This window comes from Calypte anna, chromosome 6, assembly GCF_003957555.1.
Source record: "Calypte anna isolate BGI_N300 chromosome 6, bCalAnn1_v1.p, whole genome shotgun sequence".
NCBI classification, from domain to species: domain Eukaryota; kingdom Metazoa; phylum Chordata; class Aves; order Apodiformes; family Trochilidae; genus Calypte; species Calypte anna.
Genome location: NC_044252.1, coordinates 31,334,699 through 31,361,168, shown reverse-complemented (window position 1 = coordinate 31,361,168; position 26,470 = coordinate 31,334,699). Strand labels below are relative to the sequence as shown.

Genomic DNA, 26,470 nt, shown 5'->3' with positions numbered 1-26,470 from the left:
TAGCTCATTTCTAGACAGAATTCTGATTCTGAACCTAGCTCTATGTATAAACTGCAAAACCTGAGAGTTTTACCAAAAAACCTAAAACTATTGAAGTGACAGCTCAGTTAATAATGAGAAGAAATGAAGTTTCAAACTGGTCTCCCTCTTCTACCTGCAGCCCAGATGACCCTGTTCTGCCTCCAAACTCTTATCTTTGTGTTGCATTCACTTCACTTACCCAAGCAGAGAGATTTCCTTTCTAATCCCATAGCTGAAGAATTCGTACTCCTTTAAGACATTTTAAAAGGTTTTTTTCTGGCCAGCTGCATCACTCTTGATAACCAGTTTCCCACGTATGTTCTGCAGTTTTTAAACTAATTGCAAGTCAGCTAGCTCAGCTCCAGACCTCTTATTACAGAAGGTTCCTGCCTTACACTGCCAGACATCCCCATCTTCCAAGCAATAATTAATGTTTTGACCATTCTGCTGTTTGAACTATTTTTTTACTCTCCTCTGATTGTCTGGAATTGCATCAAGAGAAGTCTCACACCTTCATTATTCACTGCATTAGTAGTTATTTCCTTTTTGCCTTGGGAATAAACTGGTATCCTAAACAAGAGCAGCAGGGAGGGAGAGTAATTTGTTTTGTCATCAAACCTCTTGCTGCCATCACTGGTCAAAGATTAAAAGGAGAATTTAAAAGAAATACAAAATAAAAACAACTTGGAGTAGCCCAGTGACTTACCAACTAGAGTTTCCAGATGGATTTTAAGGATTCAGAAGTAAACAGTGAATGTCTGACTCAGGTACTTTTAAAAACTACAGCATGACCTCTAGGTGGTGCTGAAATCCTGTTATTTCAAGAGGTTAAAGCACATGCCTGTTTATTAAACTATATTCCAGACCATTCCCTTTGGCAGTAACTTTCAGGCATGCAGGCTGCAGGTTGAGCAGTAAAATTCTGTCAGATTTGTTACTGCAATACAGTGGTTTAAATGTATAAACATAAAGAATAATTCCATTCCCTCTTCAGTAAAGAGACAACGGCAAATACAGAGCTAATGGAAAAGGGTAAGACAGAAGATAGTAAGATCATCCAAGTCATTCCAGGGACCACAGTTCAGTGGAAAAATAGTGTGAAAAATAATTTAAGATTTTTATAAAAGTAATTAGAGGGTAAAAAAGTTGAAAGCTAAACAGCAGAGACAGATGGGATAAGACAGATGAACTAGAAATGGTTCTTTCAGCTCCTGTATTGAGCTGCAGCCAGTAACTGCATTTTATTCTGACATTTATTCCTTGGAAGAATAAACAGTGTTGCTGCACAGGGATTAGGATCTAACTTGGTACACCAGGGGCCTTACCCAAACATCAGCTCCTTACAGCTGCCATCACCTTTGGGAATTCAGATGTGATGCTCAAGCTGAAAAAGTCCAGCTGAAAATCCAGGGAGCTGGGTGAGCACAGATACAATCACACACAGACTGCATCCTGTGGTGCAGCTAGGAAAAATGGGAGCTTCCAGACACTCAACACAGTGAGTCCTCTGCTCAGGAATTTGTTGAGGGCAAGAGGGTGCACATTTGACACCTGTGTAACTCCCAAAGTGCACATACCTGGAGTGACTCAGTCAGATGTCACAGTCACACTGAATTCAGCTCTGTACAGCCAACAGGAAACTCAGTATAAACCAGCACACATCTTGTTGTAGGGTTTTTTTTCCCTTCCAGATGGTGCCCATTCCCAAATGGTTAATTTGGTGTTACCATATATCATCTCTTGCTTTCCAACCTGATCAGATTTGAAGAAATAAAAAGACATGATAGCTGGACAGGACACAATCTGACCTCTTAAAAAGGAATAGATATTTCTAATAAAATATTTAACGTGGTGCAAGGAAACTCAGTCAGATCTTAAGTTACCCAAACTGATTTATTGACAATTTAAATGTGACATATTTACAGCACTGTTTCTAAAATAATTTAACAATTTTCATAGATTTATAAAAGTACTGATAAATAGGAGACCCTGACAATTACCAACCACAAATATTTCCCTATGCTACTGAACTACAACAGTAGTTCATTTCTTTTTTTCTTTTTTTCCTCTTTGAGTCCCATAATGGAGCTGCTTTACCTCCACCCAATGTGTAAAATTGCCAATACCAAAAATATAATAAAATGAACATGCAGTGTGAAAGCTGTACCAGAGAAGTGATTTCAGATGTTAGACTACAGTAAAAATATTTCAATGCAAAGTGTCTTCCACACAGAACGTACTTGTGAAAAAATAAGCTTTTAAAGAGCTATTGTTTAATCTTTATAGAAGTTAAAACCTACAACACTAGTTCAGACATTTACAGTAACTTCCAACTCTGTGCTAGTTTTCACGTAGATCTAAAGAGTCAAACAAAACCAGTCATTAACAAACACCACTGTCTTAAGACAGTGGTTAGCTTATGGATAAAGAAAAATGAAGGTGCTGATATAATTCAAGGTTTTGAAATTATCTCTCAGTCTTAAAATGACACCAATTATTCTATCCTTGGATCAACACATCATTGTGGTAAAGCCATCTGTATCTCTCAAGCAGGAAGTCAGTTTGGGAGTTGGAGAGAAGATGGAGCTGTGTGATATGTATCTTGGGTTACAGCAGACAACAGAACAGTCTTGCCAAGCTGGACAAACTGAATCACAATAAGCAGCAGCATGAGACATCTGTGGGGTTTTGATTAAAGCAAAACATTTCTCAAAACTGATGAAAAGCACACAAGCTAATCCGACACTTGAAATGTAAAGGTTCTTTTTCATTTGCATCACTGGAGCCCCATAACACAGGGTACACAAACAACAATTACTCTTTTTTTTTTAAAAAAAAAACACATATTGCACAGCTAGCAGGTGCAATACCAGAACACTGGTATCCCTAGCATAACTTTTCCATTTTAAAGAGCTGATTCAAACTATGCTATTCAAGAACAACTCCAAGCCAACATTCAAAAACCATTAGGAATGGTTTGTATGCACATAACCAACCCAAAAGTGTTTCAACAACGTGAGAAAAAACAACAGGCACTTGAGATTATCAGTGCACCAAAAGTTAAGAGGCCACAACTGCATGACTGTGAACAGTTCAGTACCAATAACGACAAAACTACAAACCAGGTGGTCTCCCACTGATCAAATGTAGAAACCAGAACTGCTCACAAAGCACTGATCAGGAAACCCACTCTCAAAACAGTAATCAAACAACACATTGAGACATCTAGGGTACAGAATTGCTGCAAAGCCTCATGGAACACGATATAAACTCTACTTGGTTCAAAAGATCTAAAGTGTCCAAATTCAAAAGTCCCAATTTCTCTTCTCCCCCCACTCCAAAACACCATTACGTGCAGCCCATTTAAATCCCAGTGTGCAAAAAGTTACAACCCAACTTTAGGAGTGCATCAAAAAATAGGCTGACTATACAAAATATTATTTCAGTGGAAATCTTTACAGCACCATAATTGGAATTCCAAGGGAGTTCAGAATTCTTGTTCTGACAACAAATCAGTTGAGACTGTTGATCCTAAAGAACAGAAGAAACATTTTGTGCATTTCCTGGTATCCGAAAGTCACGGAGAAAACCAATTTTCATCTATGCCTAAAACCTTACTGCAGTTCACACTGAAATTAAGTAATCACATTTGTTGGCAATTAGTTCTCCACAACACAGCATTAGTTGTAAATTTAGTAAATTTGCCAGATTAGGAATGAAAAGTTGCTGGTACCTTGCTTACTAGCAGAGGTACTTTTTTGTTTTTGTCTTTCTGTCGTTTTGGGGTTTTTTTTCTTTGAAACTGTGCAGTTTGGCCCTCCCTAGTAAGTGATTTACTATCAGGCTTTGAGAAAACACCTAAGGTCTTTTTCTGACCCTCAGCTGAAAGGCAATATACAAACACATTATATATACACATGTGTGCAGAGAAACACACACATACATATATATAAAAAAATAAATCAGTATTCTGAGTTTTTTTTTGTTGTTGTTGTTCTCATTTCCTATAATTTTCTTTGGTTAAAAGTCCAAGCAAGGAAATTAAGAGGACCAAAACAAATGGATCATTCTCCAAACACTTCCACCCACTACACATCACTAACTGGAAGGCTTGCATCATCCAGATCCACGAGGCCAGGATCCTGTTCCTGAGTGCCATTTTTACTTCGGGGTTCCCAGAAGCCCCTTTCAGTCACTTTGGAAGCTGATTCTCTTGGAGAGACAACCTGGATCTTGTAGCTCCTTGGCTTGGCCTTGGTAAAAGACTCGTGAAATCCTCGCTTCTCCAAGGCAGGGTATTTGGAGTGAGGGTTTGGGACCAGAGGGATGCTGTGAGGGGCTGTGGAATGTGAGGTGGCTGGGGCTGTGAGGGCAGAACGGAGAGCATGGACGGGTTCGGAAGAAGACTCGGGATGCTCCTGGAAAAGAAGAGCAAGGGGTCAGATGAAGTCAGGGGGGTCAGGTTGGAAAGATGCAGCTGCAGATTACACTCTCAAGAAAAAAAAAAAACAAAACAAAAAATCGTGACAGAAAGTACACAAAGCAAAGCAGCAGGCACAGCAGCAGGAAGCTTTCTGAAGGCAGTGTGTTGTTAAATGTGAGCTTACAGCAGCGTGTGACAGCAACGTCAGGTCTTCACTTGAAGACATTCAAAGTTCTCAAATCAAGCTCAGCAGCTCTTCTTTACACTTTATAACACAGTCCAGCAAATGGAGGCTTGTCATTTTACTAAGATGTTAAGTAACCTTCTGAAGATACATGCTCTGAAGGCTCGTGAAAGTCACATCTTTCCAAAAGAAAAATGAGTAAAATGTATTTAAGCTGATTCATCTACATCAGGCACTGAAGTAATGCTCATTTTACTGGTCCCTCCTCTGGAGATACAGATCTCCCCAGTTTGTTGCAGGGACCAAACAAAAATAGTAACTATTTTATGCTGTCAAGACTGTTAGTTAACTATTAAATTAAAAAGTTAAGCGATCCTTTTTAATTGTCAGGTTATTTTCTTGTGTTTATTGCTGTTAACTGTCACTCCACTGACCTTTACGTTACTCTGGCAGATTGATACTATGAAAATCTGTGAAAATCACCTTCCACCATTTGCTCACTGATAGAAACAAGTTCCCAGACTCCCTGGAAGTGATTTAGATGGCAAAGCAGAGGTTCAGAGTGCCACTGACCATGTCCTAGGATGTCCTAGCCTGACCTAAGGCCACCTCTCCAGGACAAAACATTCCTCAGATGATCCATCATTTCCAGAAGGATGTCTCAGATCCATGTGGATATCTCTAAAGCAGGGCTGGACATTGTGTTAAATGCTATGATCAAAATGATGTGTGATGATGCAGCCAATATTTCACTCTGTATGGATTAGGAGCTGCAGCTGCTGCCACTTCTGCCATTGCCAGTGTTAGTACAGGAACTAAAGAAATCTGCTAACCCATGTGTCTACACAAAACAAGTCACTTTTCAAGCACATTTGTTAGCAAAAAAAAAAAAAAAAAAAAAAAAAAAAGCCACAAACCAAACATCACAGATGTGTGTCCAAGATGCAAATACACATCACAAAGGAAATAAGTTTTTCATAGCAGCTTTCCAAGTTTCTTCTAGAATGCCATGACAGCAATTCATAAATTTAATCATAATGGATCCTGCCCTATACTACTGAATTTCTTTTTATAAATTAACTGACATGACTGGGCCAAGGAGCTGTGCAGCTTCTTTTTAAAGCTTCAGTTTTGTGTTTCATTTCAGTGACATATTTCACATTGTTCACATTACTGTATTTCACACCTGGCTCACTACTCCACTTTAAGAAACACATTTGCTTCAGCAGAACATACAATGCAGTGATTTACCTACTGTTATTGTTATTACTAATCATTATTAGTTACACAGACAGGACAAAAGGGATCTTAGGACAAGATCTCTACAATAAACATTTTGCTCAATTGAACTGAAGGATATTCAGATTTTTCTGCCCACACTGACTGCAATTTCACAGCTAAGAGACTGTGCTGCTATATGACTCTGAAGGTGGACTGCTCTGAACAGTGTACCAATTAAAGACTACAACACTTCTACGTGTGAACTACTCATTTCATGCAGAGACTTACAAGCCATGCAAATCAGGCTGGAGTATTAATTACCCTTCCAGTTACCAGAGCTACAACGTGCATTTTTTGGTGTGCACCCATCTGTATTAGTTTGTGGGTAGCTTAAGTTTAACTTTGCTTTTGCGCAGTTTCAGGAAAAAAAAAAAAAAGTAAAATGGAAATATGAACTCTCATGCAAATTCGTTTTAATACTTTCCTTTTAAAATGATATCATGTAACTCTGAAATACAAATACACATTTTTTTGCCACTTTTAGGATCCAATTGTTTCAAAAGCAAGAAAAAAACCAGTGCAAATCTGTAAGCCAACGATTTAACTTACGAGATAAGTTTTCAGTCATGGTAATGAGAACAGGTAGCATTATTTTTAGTTGGTTTTGTTGTTTTTTTTTTTTATAATGTGAATTAGTTCTCTAGTCCTAGCCCTCTGTTAAGAAGGCAAGTTTACATGAGAGCCCACATACGTGCTGCATTCACCAGTTCTTGATGTATACCTCTGTATACAAGGATTCGACAGCCTTCTGGCCTGCCGCATCTGGAACACAGTGCAAAGCTAAGATTAGAGTAACCTAGACTTGGGGAAAGAAGAGAAGACAGGGAAAAAGAAAGAAGTGATGCAAACAGTAACAGCTAGATTGCTCAGTTAGCCCCACGAATTAAAAAAAAAAAAACAAAAACAAAAAACACAAGCATACACAAAGGAGAGTCACCTGCATATTTTCATTTCCCCCAATAAGATTTACGATAGGAAATTTATTTCAAAGCCTGAAGCAGCTCCCAGCTGCAAAAGAATAATTGAGAGCTTAGACAGTGAAGAGAAACACAGGATCAATGCCAATGCAAAAAGCCAGATTTTCAATTATTAGATTTCAGATTATGGGGGTAATGATATATTCAGCGTATTACAAAACATCCCATAGCCAGGAAGTGGAAACCATAGCTTGCAGCACCTGAACTGTAAAAGTATTCCATTTGTTACGTCTGGACATACTTGGAGACACTGTGACAGCAAAGTAACCACTGCTGAGAAGTTTATGTACTTGTGATTACACGTAATGAACATCTAATACAGTTTCAGTGCATGTGGCTTCACAAACAGGGAGATGTGTCACAGTGCCTCAGTTCAGCAGTGCTGGATGGTGTCCACACTACAATTCCAACAGCAAAATCTAACTCATGCAAGCAGAGATCTCTCAGAGAAGTTACTTTAAATCTGAATGGGCTTACACAACAAACTACCACCAACAAAGAATGACCACCTGGTAGTGAGAGTTGCTAAAAATAAATGAAGACACTGTCATTTGACTGTGAACTTCAGCAACCTCACAGGAATTTAAAAGTCTCAATTTTACTTCCCAAAAAGTAGCATCATAGTGACAAAAATCATACCCAATGCAGAAGAATTTTTCTAGGTTAGCACTTGTCTGTCTTGTTCAAGACAATAAAATGCACATCAAGTCACACACATGGAAGTGCTCAACTAAAAACACAAAATATTTTATGCCAGTCTACGAAAGTTCATGCAGAGATGCCACGTTACTACAGGACAGGACAGAGGACAGGAGAAAGGAAAACACCATCTACAACTCCATGTGCATAAGTGAACAGCAATTAATCACATTTTCTCTGAGGGTCAGAATAACATACGGAAGCTGCTGATCTTCCAGGTCCCCGTTGTGCTACAATGGCCCCAGAAATTGCTTTTATCCAGCTGTGCATGTCTTCTGGGCTGTCAGCCTGGATCAGATAACAAGCAGGACATTTAATAAAATCAACTTGCAACTCGTCAGTGTCCTGACCATCTGCACTAAAATGACACCTGCAGCCTACTTTAGTAGCCTGAGATTCCCATTTCTTAATCCAGGCATTTCTTAATTTTCACTCTGAATTTACTATTACATAAATAATTAGCAAGAACTAAGTGGGTTTTATGCTATTTGCATACACTACACCCAATTTATTTACTTTCTCAAGTGCCCACAGAAACCCTCACAGGAGATTTGCTGACCCCTTTTGGCAGCTTTTGGCCAACGATGTAACTTCAGTACTTTGCACTCACTGCTGCACTTCACTTCTATGAGGGGTATTTACTGAACAGTTAGTCCAAAAGAAAAAAAAATTAAGTAAAATATATTTATATACATATACACATATCCCAGGAAATGTACAGCTGAGCCCCAGCAGAGATTGATTTTTTATATATATATATAAAATAATCTACTTATAATATACAAATTTTAATATACAAACTTTAATATACAAATAATATTATTTTTATATATAAAATCAATCTCTGCTGGGGCTCAGCTGTACGTTTCCTTGGAACAGCCACCCAAAAAAAAAAACCATGAACACCAAGAGTGTACATATCTGGGATAAAGACAGATAAAAAGCTACAGCTATTCCCTCTAATTAAGCTGCAGCTTTATCAAACTACCACATCTACCCAGCATGAAGTATCTGCAACGTGTCATTTAATTATGTTCAGTTATAGGACAGCTCAGAACTCAACATCTGGCATCACTGACTGTATTAAACTACACAAGAAACAAAAAATATTCCCAGTACTAAAAGCATCACATTCCCACACAGCTAGGAGCAGCAAAAGTCTTTGTGATTTGCATATCCCAACTTTTAAAACATGGTATGCAATAAATAAAGTGCATATGAATACATGTTACCAAATAGGTACAGAAACCTTAAATGGTTCTGTGCTTTAATGGGTATTTTGTTGTGGTAACTAGCTTGAAACTGAGAAGTCAACATACATAAAAATACAGTGCTTTAAAAGAAAAGATTTAAAATACAGAATTGGTCCTACAGAATTTGAGGACCTGAATACCAACAGAGGCATGTTGGGATTTCTTGTTTATTGCTTTCATACAGTAGCAACCTAACAGTTGCTGTAATGTGGAATATTTCTTGTATGCATCTTTCTGAAACATAAAGACCACATTTCCCTTTGAAAATCATCACACAGTTAAATCCAATTTAAAAAGCAAAACAGGAGTTCTGCTTTGACTGTGGCAGTCTCCAGGGTTTGCCCAAAGTTTAAAAAAGAAATTACCTGTACATAAAAGGTTCGAGAAGTTGTTACAATTTCAAAGAGATTGTCTCTCATCATTATATCACTGCAAATGAAACACAAAAATTATTCAACAGTAAGTACAACCTTCCTTTTTAAAAAGACTCTGTCATGTGCAGGGAACCAGAGCATTTACTGTCTGAAGACCTTTGCATTTCTTCACTCTACTGTTGTTTTTTTTCTTGGTAAATGCCAAGTAGAAAAAGAAAATGAGCATCTCTCAGTCATTTTAGTCCTGAGATTTTCATTTATTTATCAGTGGCATGCCTACTACTATATATATTTTAACTGTAACATTATAAGCAGTATCATATCAAGCTGTAAAATATTTATTGTTCTAGTGAAACTTCTGACAGATTTCACATTTATATTTTGTTATGTCTTCACAGAGTATTAGTCCTGAACAGTAACCTGCCAAAAAAACCTATTATTGAGGCAGCTGAGTCCTTGGTATATTGCCATTTGGTGGGAGAGAAACAGCAGGAGGAATAGTGTCCTTATCTCAATTCAGACATTTAACATCAAGTACTGTCCTCTGAGGGATGAGGTGTTAAAGCAGAATAGAGACTCCTAAAAATCCCTGCCTCAAATCAGAGAGCAGCCATGCAGCTCCAACTCATGAGTGTAGATACTCCTTTGTTCCACCCTTGTCCCAAGCATTTACATTCTACTGAATGTTACAGCTTTGAAACACACCAGCACAGAGCCCTCAAAACCAGTTCTATGCATAAAAATACTTGCTGTCCTATAAATAAAGAGTATTACTCATGCATACATCACATGAAGTTATTCCCAAGTTCTCCACTGCTTCCAAAGGGCAGCCTAGCCATGACAATGTGATGTATGTACTACAACCCCATCTAACACCACCAGTGCTTCGCTCCTCACCTTTGTTTGCATTCCTGAACTTTATGGACCTCCTTAAGTGGTATAACTCTTAGAGGTTCCTTTTCCTGAAATAAAAAAGCAAAAATATTTCAGTATAGAGTGTATCTAACAAATAGAATCCAGTCAGAAAGCCAGAGTTCAGGACAGGTGACAGCAGCAGACTGATGTAACACGATAGCTGCTTCTGCAAAAGGTGACATCAACCACAATTTAATTTGCTTTTTTAAGTACTCAGCCAACCACTGCACTTGGAACAAAAAAAGGGTGAAATCAAGTAGTTAAAAAGAAAAACACCCAACCCAAAACATTACTTCACCTTACCATAATGGAGACAACCATCTGTTTCCTTCCTTTAACTAGATAAAAAATGGAATATGATTTAAAGCAGCTTATTTCAGTAAAACCACTGTTAAAATAATTTTCCATGACTTGATTTTAAACAGGACTAACTGCACCCTCTACTCAACACAATTAAAAATAATTCAAATAAATCAATTGCACCAAAACCTGTGGAAGAGCAAAACATCCTTGGAACATAGGTAAATTCTGTTATTGTAACAGAAGTGTTAAAATTCTGTTCAAGTTTCACACAACAAGGAAAAAAGGAAGAATAATCAAACAAACATTTTCACTTTTGCTGTGATTATTATCCTGCAGTAAAACACCACTTGTTTTACCTCCTAATGTGTTTTCTTTAAGCAGGGTTACAATGGATTTCCAGTTGGCTTCAGCTTACAGACAAAACAAAAGCTGTCAGCTCTGGAGGACTTTATCTACAATTCTTACCACATACAATTAAAAGATTTACATTGTTACAGTAAATAGAGAATGTTACCCAAATAGAACCACTCTTAATTGTCACTTTTTGTTAGATCACAGCAGACCAAAGCACACATTTTAAAGCTCAATGTTTTCTGCTCTTCTGCCTCTTTCCCCTCGCTGGTTTCCTGGGTTCACTCATTCATTACAACAGTTTTTGAAGCAAAACTTCAGAAGTGAGCTGTGAGATCATGCCTGGAACACAGACACTCACTGCACCTCAGAAACTATCCTTTTCTGAGTCTGATATTGCCTGCATTACACTGTACTCCACCAGAAGATTAAAAAAGGCTCTTCCTCAAATTGCAAAGAGGGAATTAAGAGTGTGTGTGGATGGATGCACAGGACACCAAATAACCATAATAACATTCTGATTTTTTTTAAATCATTATCATTTTTCTAATTTTGATCCTCAGAATCTGCACATTCTTCAATTTAAAAAACCAACAGTTTTTAAATTTTCAAGAGCAGAGAACTCAGATATCTACAGATGTAAAAGACTGCATCACTGGTTATCTCAAGTGATCTGAATTACTGGTGAGCAGGCTGGCTGCTGAGACAAACTTCAAGAGCCACCCTTGACTGAAAATTACAGTTACTGGGAAGTGAAATCCAACAGAAAGAGGTTTTCCTGAGTCAGACGTTCAATGCTACACTTGCTGAACACAACCTCCTTAGCCACAAAGGCATGACAAGCCCTGAAGAAGCTTTTTCTCCTATCATTGTGTTCCTCTAATTAGGAGCAGGAGATTATTAGGGAAGCAGTGATCCCACACATCGCTGAGAGAAATCATTCACTACTCCTAATCTTCAGAAGAGAACAGTTTACATTTTTTGTGTCTTCAGGAGAAAAAAGTCTGATGAACCTATGGCTAGATTGTTGCAGATGTTTTCTTCTTGGTGCACTGTGCTCTGTCAAAGTTTTGCTCTTTCCAGTACAGATTTAAGTTTCACTCCAACATATCTGTAAGGCAGATCTTTTAAAAACCTATATGAAACATGATTATCATGATCAAATTTCCTAACTGTGGAATTATTTGATTAACTGTCACAATGCAATCAAAGGACACTATCAGTATTCACTTCCCTGAAGAGAGATGCCTGCTTACTGATTTCAGTAAAAAAACTGTGAAGCAAGAGCTACTTCTCTGTTGTCTGACACTTGGTCACTCCAGTACCTTCCTCAAACTGCATCAAGGGATATTTGCTTGAAAATCAGAGGACACTGCAAGATTTATACTGTTCAAAACAGTTTAACTGGGAATGAGCATGATGAAACACACTCTAAGCAGTCCAATTCTTCACCAAATTAGAATTTGCTTGTGAGCAATCTGGACTCAGTTGTTTGGGTTTTTTTTTTAACTAAAACCAGAGGGTTTATAACAGGTAATTTTGGCTTCTTGACATTTTGCATCTTGGAGTTGGCCTCTAAACTCCATTTCCCTGGATTTACAATACACTGTAACTCAGTTTATTCCTCATGTACAGATGTTCTCACGTGCAGCAAGTCTGGAATTCCTTACTGGGAAAAACAGTTCCTCTCCAGCATCAGAGCACCAGCCATCCCATTTTTAAATGAAGTCTGAAGGCACTTAACACTTGGTCAAAATTGGTCAGAAGGGTCAAGAGTGATGAATGGGGAAGGAAGATTGTGAAACCAAAACATCAAATATGGGTTTTGAACAGCAGAATTCTTTGCCTATCTTGGCTGCCCTGGCAGAAGAAGTGTGTGAGGAGAGATCCCATCATTTGCATGATAAAACACTGCATAATTCTAACTTTAAATAATGAATTGCAGAATTACACTTTTGTATCCCCACAAAGATCAGCTCTTTTGAGAACATCATTAATCATATGTGAGTGCACAGTAACACATGATACTAATAAAAAAAATAAAAATCAGGGTCACTGTAGAATCTCTATGCTCTTGAGTTCCACACAGACAGGTTCCCAAATATATGACAAGAGTCCATCTTAGGAGAGACACTAATTTTGTTCTGCCTGATCATGAAAAGTTATTAAAGTACAGAGCTAAGAGCTGAAGGATAAGCACAGCAGACTTCTCAAATACAAGGATATTTCTTTAGATTTTCTTGTAACTATCACTGGACAACAACACACATTTGGAAACTTACCAGTTCAGACTTGAAATATCCTATTGTGTTTTCATCTAACTGAAAGTATCTTCTCTTCCAGTTCTTCATCTGTCAAAGGAAAATAAATATATGTATATTGTGTATATATATATACAAGCATACTTACATGTAATATGTTATTTGTATACTTCTAATTCTACTCTGATACTACATAATTCCTATAATTATCAGTATGCAATATTGATAGCTTTTCTATATTATATATATATGTATCAATGTGTGTAGTGTGTGTATATATATTTATATAGTGCACCCAAAATAATTCAAGACTATATACAATTATTTTTTTCTTAGAAAACTGCAAAAAAATCAAGTAAAAAAAAATAAGTAAGCAAAACAAGGATCTCTACACAACTGCATAACAGAAGCATTCCTGGTTGCATGCACTAACCATAATTTGAAAGTCTCTGCACACAACTTTTCTTCTCCTAAACAGTTCCAACAACACAACACTGAAGAAAGCCATGGAAAGAACCAACACAGACACAAATTACATGCTACTGGAGGCTAAATTTTATCTTTAGTACTGTCAGCAGTGATAAAGTTACTGGTAATTATGCTTTTTTTTTTTTCTTTTTTTAAAATCATCTATCTTGTAACTACAACTACCAACCCTTAGGATCTTTGTTCTTGGTTAGTGGAACACTGATCTCAGGTACTTACCACTGCTCCCTGCTTCACACAGTAGCCAGCTTTGATAATAGCATTATCTGGGGGATGCTTAGCAGTAAAATAAGGAAGGTGACTTTGTGACCGTTTCAAATAATTCCTATCACTCCCTTCACTGCACTCACTGGGTTCTTCTTTCTAGAAAAAAAAGCAGGGAAGTTCAGAATATTCTGTTTTTTCTAAAGGTAAAATAATAACTATACTACTTATGGCAGGAAATAATTGTATTATCCCATTTCTAATTTGTCTGAAAGGACAAAGTACTTCAACTGATTTCTAGAGACACTAAGGAGACTTCCCAAGGGCTCTGGTTGAGCACTTACAAGCTCCATAGAGAAACCACACTAAAAGTGCTGAATATTCTCAAACAATACTGACAGACACTCAATGAAGAATGTTACAGAGCTAAAAACAAGACACATGCATGGGATTTAGTGCAAACTCAGAACATGACTTTCAGAGCAAAACACTAGAGGAGGCTACAGCAAAGGAAAAGCTCTTTCTGGGACCATATGACATCAGAATTCACCAACTTTTTACAGGCAGTTCAGATGTATACATGTAATTTACACCCAGTGACAGACAGATCTCCATCTTCAGTGCTGCATAGATTCTTCTTCCATGAGCTTATACTGCCTCTCAAACTCAGAAAAGTTTCTTACATCTATGCCACTTTTTGGCAATGAGTATCTTATGTTTTATTACTCACTGAAAGAGCTCATTCCTTTTGTTTTACCTGGTTTGTTTAAAAGCCCATAGTGGAAAATAAAGTTTACACCATCCACTTCTGCCTGTTGTGATTTTGTAGAGCTGTGACATCCTTCAGCTATTTATTTTGTACAAGCCTACTCAGGAATTCCTCATATGGAGAACATTCCACATGGACCAATCACCCTTGAAGCCTTCCCAGTTCTAGTTTTTAAGATGAAAACAAACCTGGATTCAGTAATCAAGATCTGGCCAAGACAGGATTTATACAGCAACAAAAGTATCTTCTGGTTTGCTCCTTCTTCTTCTAGTCATGCCTACTCTTTGTGGGCTTTTTCCTCCACTGCTACTGAACACTGAGGTGGTGTTTTCTTCTAGGAAATGCAGCTCTTATCCCTTTCAGAGTACTGTCTATTAAAACTAAGATTGTTTTTCCCAGAATACTTTAAATCACATTTATTTTCACTCAATTTCACTTGCTTTATCTCATTTGTTCACACATGCCATTTCATGAGGCCCTTGTGACAGTTTCATCTGCCATCATCCTCACTACTTTTAATAAAATTGTGCATGTTTAATTCAGCTGTATTAACCACCTCCCTTTTTACTCACTTTTCCTGACAGTTAACAATGCAAAGTTTTGTCTTTTCAACACCAAAACTTAATTTCACACACACAATTTCCAGCACACTGATATCTGTGAACAAAAATCAACACAAGTAATTTCTGATAGTCTTGTGGAATTCTCTATAATCTTCTACAAAGGGAATGAAGTCCTCAAAACAAAAAACCCAGTCAGAAGCAATAAAAGCTGCACAAAGTCTAAGTCCCTGGGGTGAGAAGTTGACAGCTATATTGTGATATATATTGTGATACATAACCTCTTCTCACCTCTCAAAGAACAAAGCTTCCCCCACCAAACCACAGCAGCCTTCTTCTAAGGGTCTTACCTGGGTAGGTGTAATGATAGGAACACCACCAACTATTTCTGTCCTGTAGGACACTTGCTTCTTTCCACCTGGGCTTTCAGCTTGACGATTTGCATTATCCATCTGACACAGAGGATCAGACTGCTTTGGTACCTGGAAGTGGAATTCATGAATTAACTAACATAATTTTTTTATCAAGACCTAAAACCCAGTCATTATTCAAGCATCTTTAATTTGTCTTCAGAAGGATTTAACAAATGTTTTCTAACTGTAAAAGGATAGGAGCATCTTACAGGAAAATATATTGCAATGGCTACACTTTAGTTCTCTGAAGAAAAGTGGTGCAAATAAAGACATTTCACCAGGTGAAAACTGAAAATCAGCTCCCAGCTTTGCTGACAGTGCTCTACTTGACCTTCAAGAAGTCCTGCTAACTTGTGGAAGAACTAGTTCCTCATTTTTACTTCCTGTCAGTTAAAATAGTTAATGCTTTAGGCTGGAGATGCCCTGCTGCCTGTAGAGCAAGCACAGTTAAGCCACAAAAACAGGGCTACAGGATGGAGACTTTTGGCAAGCAAGGATGCCTGAGCAGAATGACATTTGCCCTGACACCCCAATACTTGAATATTTGGCATGAAGACTGTGTGTGCTGCCTCCATCAGCCCTTCTTGAATTGCTACATTCTGTCCAAAAATCCCCCTAACTGCCTATTTGTATAACTATCATTAACTTATTATTCTCTCAAATGTGGAACTTAAACAATCAAAATGCCACAGGAAATTAATTTCTCCAATAAGTGCCTTGGTCTCAAAAGTTTAGTCAAATTTCAGAGCTTGGGCAAGAAGTAAACACCTGGAACCTAAGAAATGCACTACCCAAGACACTTCCATTTATCATCTCCTTTCACCTCTAATAATAAAATATTAATCTGAAGTCACTCCAGTGAGATTGAGAGACTCACACCAAAATATCCCAGCCACCAACCTCCTGGCTATTTACACAGGACACCCAAATCCCTTCAGAAAGAAGGGAAACACACAAATCATTTTGACACAGTGTGTTACCATGCCAGACTGTGGCACATTCAGAACTTGAAACTGAACTGACACAGAACAAAAACAAAGCTACTTTATAGTCTGCTGTGATTTCAGTTCCTAAGCCCAGCACTGCTTAATTTACAAAAAACAAACAAACAAACAATAAAACAGCTTGCAAAGAAGCACAAACAGTCCTGAGATCACAAATGTCAGCTTGGGACAGCTTCCTCCTGGCCAAGGGAAGGTGGCACTTGCTCAGTGGTGGCATCAGGCTCAGCCTGTCACTTCCACCAGTCACAGCCAGGCCTGACACTGGAAGATGAGATTCTCCTAGTGCACACCCACCATGGGCCTCAGGTTTTTTTCCCTGAGAAGTGGTTGGTAGCTTCAGCTGTACTGGGCAAGTGTTTCAGCCATCAGACTCCAACTCAAAATGCTACAGACCAACCCCACAACCACCTTCTCCTGTGAATGCATTTACAAGCAGTGCTCAGGAATAGGCACACCACATGCCAGGCTGCAAAGGTTCACAGCTTATTTTGAAATTAACAGTATGCAGAGTGCTAAAAAAACAACAAATCTTGGAGAATTGCAACCTACAGCAAACAATGCTCATGTGAAAATTAGTAATTGATGTTAATGATTTGATTAAGTCACCGACCATACTAAATAACCTCTGAAGAGATTAGAAGTTCAAAGGCTTTCTCCTTCAAAGACAAGAAAAACTAATAATTTCACCAGCCATTTAGAATGGCTTTAGACTAAATTCTGATTTGATGCACTTAATTCTTTATTAACTCTATTTCTTGAACAGGAAACAATTCAAACCTGCCTGTGGTGTGTGTCTTCCTTATTAAAAAAAACCCAAGTGAGAAGGCTTTGTGTTTCTGTTTTGTTTGGTCTTTATTATTTATGATTAGTAATATTGTTTTTATAACTCCAAAGAGAGGGCTACACAAAACCAATGCAAACAACTTGTGGAAACATCCTTAGATAACCTAAAAATGAGGAAGATACTGACAACAAATACAAATGTGCACACTCATGCCCAGAACCCCTTCTTCGCAAGTGTACATTCTCAAAGCAGTTCGTGTCATCACTTCCCCAAAACTGGAGAGAAAACAAAACCACCACTTCTGCCTCCTGAAAAGACTGAGGTAATCCTTTTTTCTGTCAGGTGATAACAAGCTGGCCTGGTACAAACCAGGAAAGTAAGTTAACACTTAGGATGTTTCTTTGAATGGATGTTACCTGAAATCAGGAGAGAGCCTTTGGAACATGGCACAAGGTGTTTGCTCATTATTTTACTGATACCTGAAGAAATGCAAACTTCTGACACCAGGCAAAATGTATTTATTTCACTGCTTGCAAGTGCCTTCTGGATATTTCAATTAATATTAAATGTGGATGGGAAATTTTAAGTTATTAGACACCACTATGATGGAAAAAATAGATAATGACATTTTTGTTCAGCTTCCAAAGCAAAATCAACTCAAGTTTAGGGGCAGTTTAGGGACAGTTTCTCCCAGTTTTGGAAAGCCAAGCTGAGACTTGTTTGTAGAGATGAAAAGACTTCTCTAGTGTTAAAACTGGAGGCAAAGGCTACAGAGAAGCATCTTAACACCATCTGAAAGCATTGCTAAATATCAATTAAACCACTTACTGTGATTTTGGTAGCTTTGTTCAGCACATTTACCCACTCAACTAGGTCCTGCTGATCATTGGCTTGTAGAAAGTATTTTCTCATCCCTGCATTCATAACTGGAAAAAAAACATTATGAAAAGTTAACAATATTGAGATTTAAGAGCAAATTTAACAGCATCATGGAAAATACAGTTGAAGTATTTAAGCTTTCTGCTCTATTTCTTTTTAAAAAGTCACTTAAGATACAATACATCCACTTGACAGGCTGGCTCTGGCTTTTTTCTGAAAAACACCTTTTTTAAAGCTCTCCTCTTAAATGGCATCACATAGAATTTGTTAAATTGCTTTTATTACATAGGAAAAAAAAAGCCCTGAATTTTATCAGATTTTTTACAGCTGTATTTCCCTTTTCTCAATTTCTCTAAGCAACATTTCCCACCTGGTAACTTCTTCAACTTCTCCTTTTAACCTTTGAGCAGTATCTGTTAATCCTTTACAACAAACCAAATGATGTGACCATGATCACTGTTTCTGCTTGCTTCTTTGATTTAATTTTTTGTGTGGTTTTGGTTTTTTTCTAAATTTGGGGAAAAATCAGTACTGATTCCTAAGAATCACCTTTCTCCTCAAAGTGGATGGTTTGAAGCAAACATCATTAAATCTAAATTAAAGACACAGAACTGTATAATGAGTTGACTGGAACATGAACTTCCAGTATTTAAAGAAAGACAATAAATATATTTTTTTTTCCTCTAAGAAGTATCAAAACCAGTTCTATAAGCCAGAAATGTTAAAAGCTTCCAGCCAGCATCTTGGTTCATTAAGGCTCCAGCACAGAGACTGCCTGAGTCCAGGAGAGCTGCCTTCCTTGGGTCTGTACAACACCACATGTGGCAAAGGGCACCTTAACTGTCATAAAAGCTTCAGGAATTTTTGGAACCTTCCTCTGAGGTAAAACCCATATATGCAGCCATAAAGAAGGGTTTTTCATAAACAAAGCAGAGCCTGATTCCAGTCTCTATACTCACTTCTGTGAATGCCAACTGCTTGTCAAAGCACTCTGGAATTATGGTAAATTCTGGACAAATTACTTATAGGTAAAAATAATCTTAAAAAAGCCCATAAGCCTTTCTTGATTATCTAAAGCTTTACTCAGCTTTAAACAAGTTTAAGTACCAATAAACCTAGAAAGCACTCCAAAAAAAATCTGTTCTTTGCTGCAGCAGCAGAGGCTGAAATTTCATGTAAAAGCATTGGCTGGCAATATTTTTCTATCAGTTAAATCAACTCTTTTATCAGTAACATGGATTAAAAACTTATCTTCAGAGCTGACAGTTTCAGAAAACACCCATCATTTTTATTACCTTATTAATGCCTCAAAAATTTCAAACATCTGAAAAACAGCTTTTACTCCTCAGTAAGCTGCAACATGACAGCCACGAGAGCACCTTATGAAGAAGGCAGCATTTCCCTCATAATAAAGAACAAACACTGAATACAAACCATTTTTTAAAAAAACAAACAACCACATTGCCACCTGTATTTAACAACAGAACTGCAGGATATTATTTCTGTTTCAAATTTCTGAAGAAAGTACTTGATGCACGTGCTGCATGAAAGGACTTACCAAAACAGAACTCTGCCTTTGGCCTTAGCTTAGTTGCATCACTAACCTGGTAGGGAAATTAAGATTATAAATATCATGGTGCACACAAAGTATACATCAGATATCACAATATTATTTTTTTTTAATCTTTCAAGTGTCCAAAAATTATAGATCAGCATCAGAGTATGCTTGTTAGGAATAAAAATAGAGATGTAATAAAAAATACTGTATACATTCAGTTCAAGACATGCAACATATAAGAAAACAGCTTAAACCTTATGTTCTGGTTTAGAAAGACAGAGCCTCTACACAGGAGGCACACTGGAGCTGCCTGCAAATGCACACCCCTGATCCCACTGAAAGTCAGATAAAACACCTGTAATATTCTTAAATGCTCATTGCTTCCTGCAAACATCTCCATTTGTATGGACTTTGGGCAACTCCAGGCTGCATTGGTGTTTCCATCCAGCAGGAATCACTCTCTACAACTCCCTGAAAGGAGGTTGGAGCCAGGGGGGGGTTGGGCTCTTTTCCCAGGCAACTCTCAGCAAGACAAGAGGGCAGGGTCTCAAGTTGTGCCAGGGGAGGTTTAGGTTGGAGATTAGAAAGAATTTCTTTCTGGAGAGGGTGATCAGGCATTGGAATGGGCTGCCCAGGGAAGTAGTGGATTCTCCGTGTCTGGAGATATTTCAAAAGAGCCTGGATGTGGCACTGAGTGCCATGGGCTGGGAACTGCAGCAGGAGTGGATCAAGGGTTGGACTTGATGATCTCTGAGGTCCCTTCCAACCCAGCCAATTCTATGATTCTATGATTTCAGATTTCTTAAGATAACACCTGTGAGGTCTGGGACAAAGTGAGCACAGAAAGAAGAAAGTGGGAAAGGCATCAGCAGGTCTTCACAGACATTTCTGGAGCTATATAACCAGCATCAATGATATCCCTCACAAGAATTAAAAACCAACAAAAAAAAACCGAACAAAAAGACCCCAAAACAAACAAAACAAAAAAACCCTAATAAAAACCCCCAAACAAACCCAAAACCCACTAAACAACGAAACAAGGAAAGGGGAAGGTACAGTGTGATAACAAGCAAAGCAAAAGAAGGATGAGAAAAAGAAAGTCAACTGGTTTTCTCCACTTTGTTGTTATTGCAGCATCTTGCTACAAATTTAGCCATACTTTTTTAGTTCAGTTTCTTTTAGACATATTTAAAGGGTGCACATACAGAGTGTGATGAACTATGTATTTTCTAGAAAATTTTCTGTTCTCTCTGTTAAAGATGATGATTACTTGCATACCATCACACCCAAACACTTAGCTTCCACTTGATAAATCAGCTCTCTTTTCTTCAAGACCAACTGGAACTAGAATTTTCATAAAGAACTGACAATCAGAGTTTAGAAATATCAATTCTGTTCAGCACAAAGAGCTGCCATTTGAAATCACAAAACAAACCTGAGCATCACAGTAATTTATTCTAATTTTTGCCTAACATTATTGAAGTGTTACCCTTCTCTAAAATTCTGGAGTAGCACACAAGGAAAACATTTTCCATGTACTACATTTAAAAATGTTTAAAAGTTGAAGCCTCCAGAAGCAGCACTTGGAAAGTATCACCAAAAATTTAGCACCCAGTGTCTTACTGATTATCTTACCTTTGAAATATAGGTAAGTTTAATGACTCCAACAGGTGGAGATCCAGAGGGAAGGTTCTGAAACAAATCAGATGTTACAAATCACAGTCAGTGTTTACACAGAAAAAGCCAATAATTCCACAGAGATAAAATCCTATATGTGCTTGTACAGACAATGCACAATGTATGCTTGAAACAGGATCTAAACCACTTGTTTATTGTACACACATCTGTTAATCAACTAAAAACAGAACAACTGCTAGGAACAATACAAAACAGTAATTGTTTCAGAGGTTTATGTATTTTACTAGAGGAAAAAGGACTCTTGCAGGTCTGCATCCAGGAAATCCGGAAAGAATACTTTTTCCTTAACAGATGTTGGAGTTTTATGTATTCTGACCAGGGCAGGAGGAAGGGACAAGAAGTGACATTCATCTATTATGTCAGACACTTCAAAGGCTGTCTAACATATTTGCTAAAACAGATTGAAAAATCACAACCTTATCATTCAATATCCAAGTTACTGCAGGGAAAGGCCACAATACCTCCCAAAGTTGCAGTTGAGCCTAAATTGAAGTTGAAAGGAGCTGTCTACTGGTTATCCTTTAATACACCAGGTCTTAACCCTTACATTACTATTCACTACCAGCAAGTAGCCTAGAAATACAACAGCTAAAAAAGTGAGCATCACAAACCATGGCTACCTTTTTTATTAACTGACAAATCAGTCTGATTTTATTCCTTTAAACAGAGCTTTTTTTTTCACTTTCCATTACAATTTTTACTTTCAAAATTACTCTCTATTACATTCTTCCCTGGGCAGGTCTCCCTGGAAACTATACCAGTGGTATTGCATCTGCTTGCTGGTCCTGTCCCCACCTCAAGTGCTCTGCCTTATTTCCACAGTGCCTTATGAATTTTTGCATTGCTAAGAGATCAGGATCCAGCCTAATGCTACACAGAGCCAGAAAGACAGATAGGTAATTGTATTATATTGTATATAATTGTATTATTCCAACCATATGTCAAAGCTAAGAAGTAGGTTAGAGGTTTACTGTAGACAGGTAACACTGAAATAATAAAGTCTTCTCACTCTGCCAAAATAAATAATTAAGTTTTACTTTATTAGAGTGATTTTGATCCCAGCATACACCATTGTTTTTTATTTTTATTAGGATAGTAATTTGGACTTGAAAAAGTTATTTCTTTACACAGTTGAAGTGATTTTCACAGAAACAAACAGAGCACTTCCATCAGCAACAAAGGGCCCACATGCACACACCACAGACTCATCCTATATAAAGAGTTTCATCACTTATAGGATTAAAGATGGTCTCCAAACAGTGGCTCTATAAAAGCTCTGTAGTTCTTCAAAACTAAAGCAGCAGTGGAAGAAAATCAACAAGATTCAACTTGCCCTGTGCAAGGCACCCTTTCATTTGTGCATGAACTCTTCACATTAAAAAAAAAAATCTAAGACAGGCTTAACTAAAAACTAAGAGTTGTGCACTGTAAATATCAGTCTTAAAAGCTTCTGATGACTGCAATTTCTATGGCATTTCAAGTTTTTGCCCACATGCCCTGGTTATATCACAGGAGAAGCTGAAGAAAAGAACTGCTTCATATCACTCACTGAGATCAAACATTGGAGCTCTCTTGTTATTTCTTTTTTCTCCTCAGTAAGAATTCCTGACTGCTTCAGTCACAAGTTGCATTCATTGAACTACACAGCGTTTAATTGTTATTTTTTTCATCGGTTTGAACAACAGACTTCTGCATTTTAACTGTGGTCTTCCTGGCAGAATGGTAGAGGGACATTCTTCTGGCAGACAGCTGTCAGCTGACCTAGATCCTAGGCTCTCCCTGTCTCTGTACCCAAGCCCTGAGCAATTATCTGTTCTCTGTTAGAGAACACACTGATGCACGCACATTACAGAAGCAGCTTTTACAGAAAGGATGCTGTCCCATCACCATGGTGCAGGCTTTCCTCATCCCTACACCACTCAGGCTGTGTTGAAATTGCAAGTATCCCCAGAAACTGCTTTTCAGCAACTGATTCTGTTGAGGTAAAGCCATATGGAACAGCTAACACTGACTCGTGCAGTGCAAGGAAAACTACACACATGAATTAAAAGAGTTGTGTAGTGAAACCAGGATATGATTGGGCTCATCTGGATGTATTAAACAGCTCTGCCTAGTGCCTGCAAGGACCTGCACTTCTCACTCAAAACAATGAATAGAAAATAAATACAGCCTATCACGATTCAAACCTCACAACTGATTTATAGGGGGGGGATCAAGTTTAGATGCCCCTATGATCACTAAATCCCTAAAGATTCCAAATGTTGGCAATTTACCAACATTCAAGTTGGTTTTAATGTTCTACTGTTAAGTGCAACTGGAAGCATTTTCAGAAATATGGACTTCATTTTTTTTTTTGTCTGCATATATTAGCTGATTTATAATTATTTCACTGCTGGAACTTATTTTTTCCCCAAGCTCCGAGGTCCATAAGGTAATACTAAAACGTGGGTTTTTTAAAGTAGGTTTGTTTTAAAAAAAACAACTTAACAACTAAGAAAGTGAAAACTGGTAAAAGCCAGGAAACTATTGCTAGGATCACCTCACCTGTGGGTTATCCATGTACCAGACCAGGCTGTCTTCTCGTGTGTCCAGGATGAAATATCTCCGCAGAAATTTCCCACTATTCTCATTTTCTTCAATATCTAGGAAACCACAAATGCGATTCTGACGATCCACATAAGGCATTTCTGACCCTGAGCATCACACTGAAAAACAAAAAAAGCACAGAATTTAAGCCAACTTCCTTGTTACTAATTTTAAGACTGCTCTGTGCCTACCCGTGACATTTTCAGCAGTTTCAACCAGTAGCTTAAAGGAGTTTCTACAGAAGAGTAAGTGAGGCATTGCTGCTTCCCCCCCACTACCACTGTGTTTTTAGGTAGGTCTTACTTCTTTGAATCATATGCTTAAGATAAATGACATCCTAAAGGCAAAGATACAGGTGGGAAAGAGTAGATAACCATCAAGACTAGCTTCTAAAGTCCTGATGTAGAACACTGCAGAATATATGCTCTACACACAGAAAAGCCAAAGGTTCTCCACCATGACTTGCACAGAGTTAAGATAATGCCTGGGTTTACACTTCCTTCTCTGACATTGCCTTTCATGGTCAAGAAAGGATCTTTCTCAGCAGCTCTACCATCCAACGTTGATTCTTCGTATTTTGCTTCAGCAAATTCAACAGAAAAGCTTTCAGAAACATTGTTCATGTTTTCTTTCTCCTACAAAAAAGAACTTCATGCCTAGCAGCATCTAAGAACAGACATCTTCTCATCTTTAGACATTAAAGAGTTGAAATGGAGTTGTGTGAACAGCAACAGAGATGTGGACATACTTGTTAGTTCTAAACTGAAATCCTCAACAACCCTGTTGTACTACATTTGAGGCTTTTTTCCATTTTTATTTTGGGTTTTGGGGTGGGTTATTTTGTTGGGGTTTTTTGACTTTTTTTGCTTTTGCTTTAAATAAATAAAACCAGAATGATCTGTAACTGCTGGTCACCTATTCCCATTTTGCCTGCTTCACCTTTTAGGGGCCTGCCTTACTGAAGGCTATTGTATCATTTTTTTTTTTCTTCCTTTTATTTTATGGGTCAGTCATTTTACTCTAAGAGTCAGCCTTGTAAGATGAAAGATAAATTTGCATACTTATCTAAAAATGGCAATAAAGCAACATTTAAATACGATAAAAATCTGGTTGATGCCAAGCTTTCCTAGAGAAGGAAAGGAATAATTCAGTGTTATCTACTCTGAAACAGCACATATCCAACAATATTTACACGTAAGAGGGTTTAAGCATTTTGTACTTTTCACCACATTTTCTGTTTGATAATAAAATTAATCTCTTGAAATTGTTTATCTTGACTATTTCCTTGCTTTTAGTTATTTGATTTAAAAACAGCTACATACATCTGCAATGAGGCAGACACCTGATAACTCTCCCCGGCAATTGATACACCACAGTAAAATATGACACATGGTGAAGCAGAGTTTGAAGTGTTTACTTGGAAGAATCAGATTTACAGAGATGCATCCATTTATTTTGAGGGATCCTATAAGCAAATATGTGGATATATGCTTGTATTTACACCTGTCCTTTTCTATGGCTAATTAGAATGCTACTCAAATTTTGCTTCAGCAACTCTGAGGAAGTTTTTGTGAAAAATCCAGTATTGTGATTCAGATACCATATTAGAAGAATTTATAGAAAACAGCTTAAAATCATTCACTTCAGTCTGTCAAAGAACTGATTTTTTCTTGTGCCCAATACCAAATTCACCTCTTGGTGCTGACTCAAGTCTGATACACTAAGTATGGCATCAGGGTCCAGATCTAAAACTCAGCTCAGCACTACAGGCAAAAAAGCTGAAAAGATTGCAGTAACATAGTGATGGCAGACTATTCAAAATTTTAGTGGTTTCTTTTTTAGATGCAAGCTACTAAATTCTGAAGTTCTAGGCATTTTTGTGTATAACTAACACACTTCTGATAGAGACATTTATACACAGCTGCAAAGATATTAAGTGGGTGTAAGCCTTACATGAAGTGCTTGACTGATTTGTTGTTCTTTCCACCTCCAACAGCTAAAAGACTCCACATTTAAGGTATGCAAAGATGGTTTAAAGCTTCAAAGGCAGGGGTTTGTTCATCAATAAAGTAACAAAATTCACTCAGGTTATCTATGGTTTATTAGTGTGCTCTTCACAACTTCAGTATCACAGCTGTAACTGAGTTAGCAGCAAACAAAAACACTTGAGCACTCTTAAGACGATGTCACATTTGTAACAAACATTCATCAGTAATTCATATCCTGGCTCTTGGGATCACTTTACACTGAAGCAACATCTCACCAGAAGCACATCTGTGGCTTGGGGCAAGCTGAAGTGTAGCCATCCTCTGAGATCTACCCTAAAGCAGGCAGAACTTGGCATCACACATTGCTGTCATTTAATTTGGTTTTGTTTTCTTTAAATTCTCGTCTACCAGTCTTGTCCTTAATTGTGCCAGGTGGTCCCTCAGCAAAATACACAGCACTTCTAAGATAAAGTATCAAGAGTTTACACAGCCCAGAAAA

At 37.7% G+C, this 26,470-nt stretch overlaps 1 protein-coding gene across 6 annotated transcripts in view; it reads right to left on the bottom strand.

The window, feature by feature from the left end:
- Positions 1–1,895: 1,895 nt before the first annotated feature.
- The window catches only part of PLEKHA1 (pleckstrin homology domain containing A1), a 37,515-nt gene continuing 12,940 nt past the window's right edge, over positions 1,896–26,470 (bottom strand). The window contains exons 2-13 of one of the 6 annotated variants that reach the window (XM_030453509.1): positions 23,942–24,102; positions 21,335–21,391; positions 19,700–19,745; positions 18,091–18,188; positions 15,412–15,543; positions 13,748–13,891; positions 13,064–13,132; positions 10,110–10,174; positions 9,204–9,267; positions 7,784–7,873; positions 6,631–6,671; positions 1,896–4,439 (exon numbers count right to left, since the gene is read on the bottom strand). In XM_030453509.1, coding sequence (XP_030309369.1) covers positions 4,214–4,439; positions 6,631–6,671; positions 7,784–7,873; positions 9,204–9,267; positions 10,110–10,174; positions 13,064–13,132; positions 13,748–13,891; positions 15,412–15,543; positions 18,091–18,188; positions 19,700–19,745; positions 21,335–21,391; positions 23,942–24,082 — 1,173 coding nt within the window. In that variant the 5' untranslated portion in view covers positions 24,083–24,102 and the 3' untranslated portion in view covers positions 1,896–4,213. Of the gene's footprint in view, positions 4,440–6,566; positions 6,706–7,783; positions 7,874–9,203; positions 9,268–10,109; positions 10,175–13,063; positions 13,133–13,747; positions 13,892–15,411; positions 15,544–18,090; positions 18,189–19,699; positions 19,746–21,334; positions 21,392–23,941; positions 24,103–26,470 lie in introns of those variants that run through there. The other 5 variants (XM_030453505.1, XM_030453507.1, XM_030453508.1 and 2 more) reach the window with 5 other exon arrangements.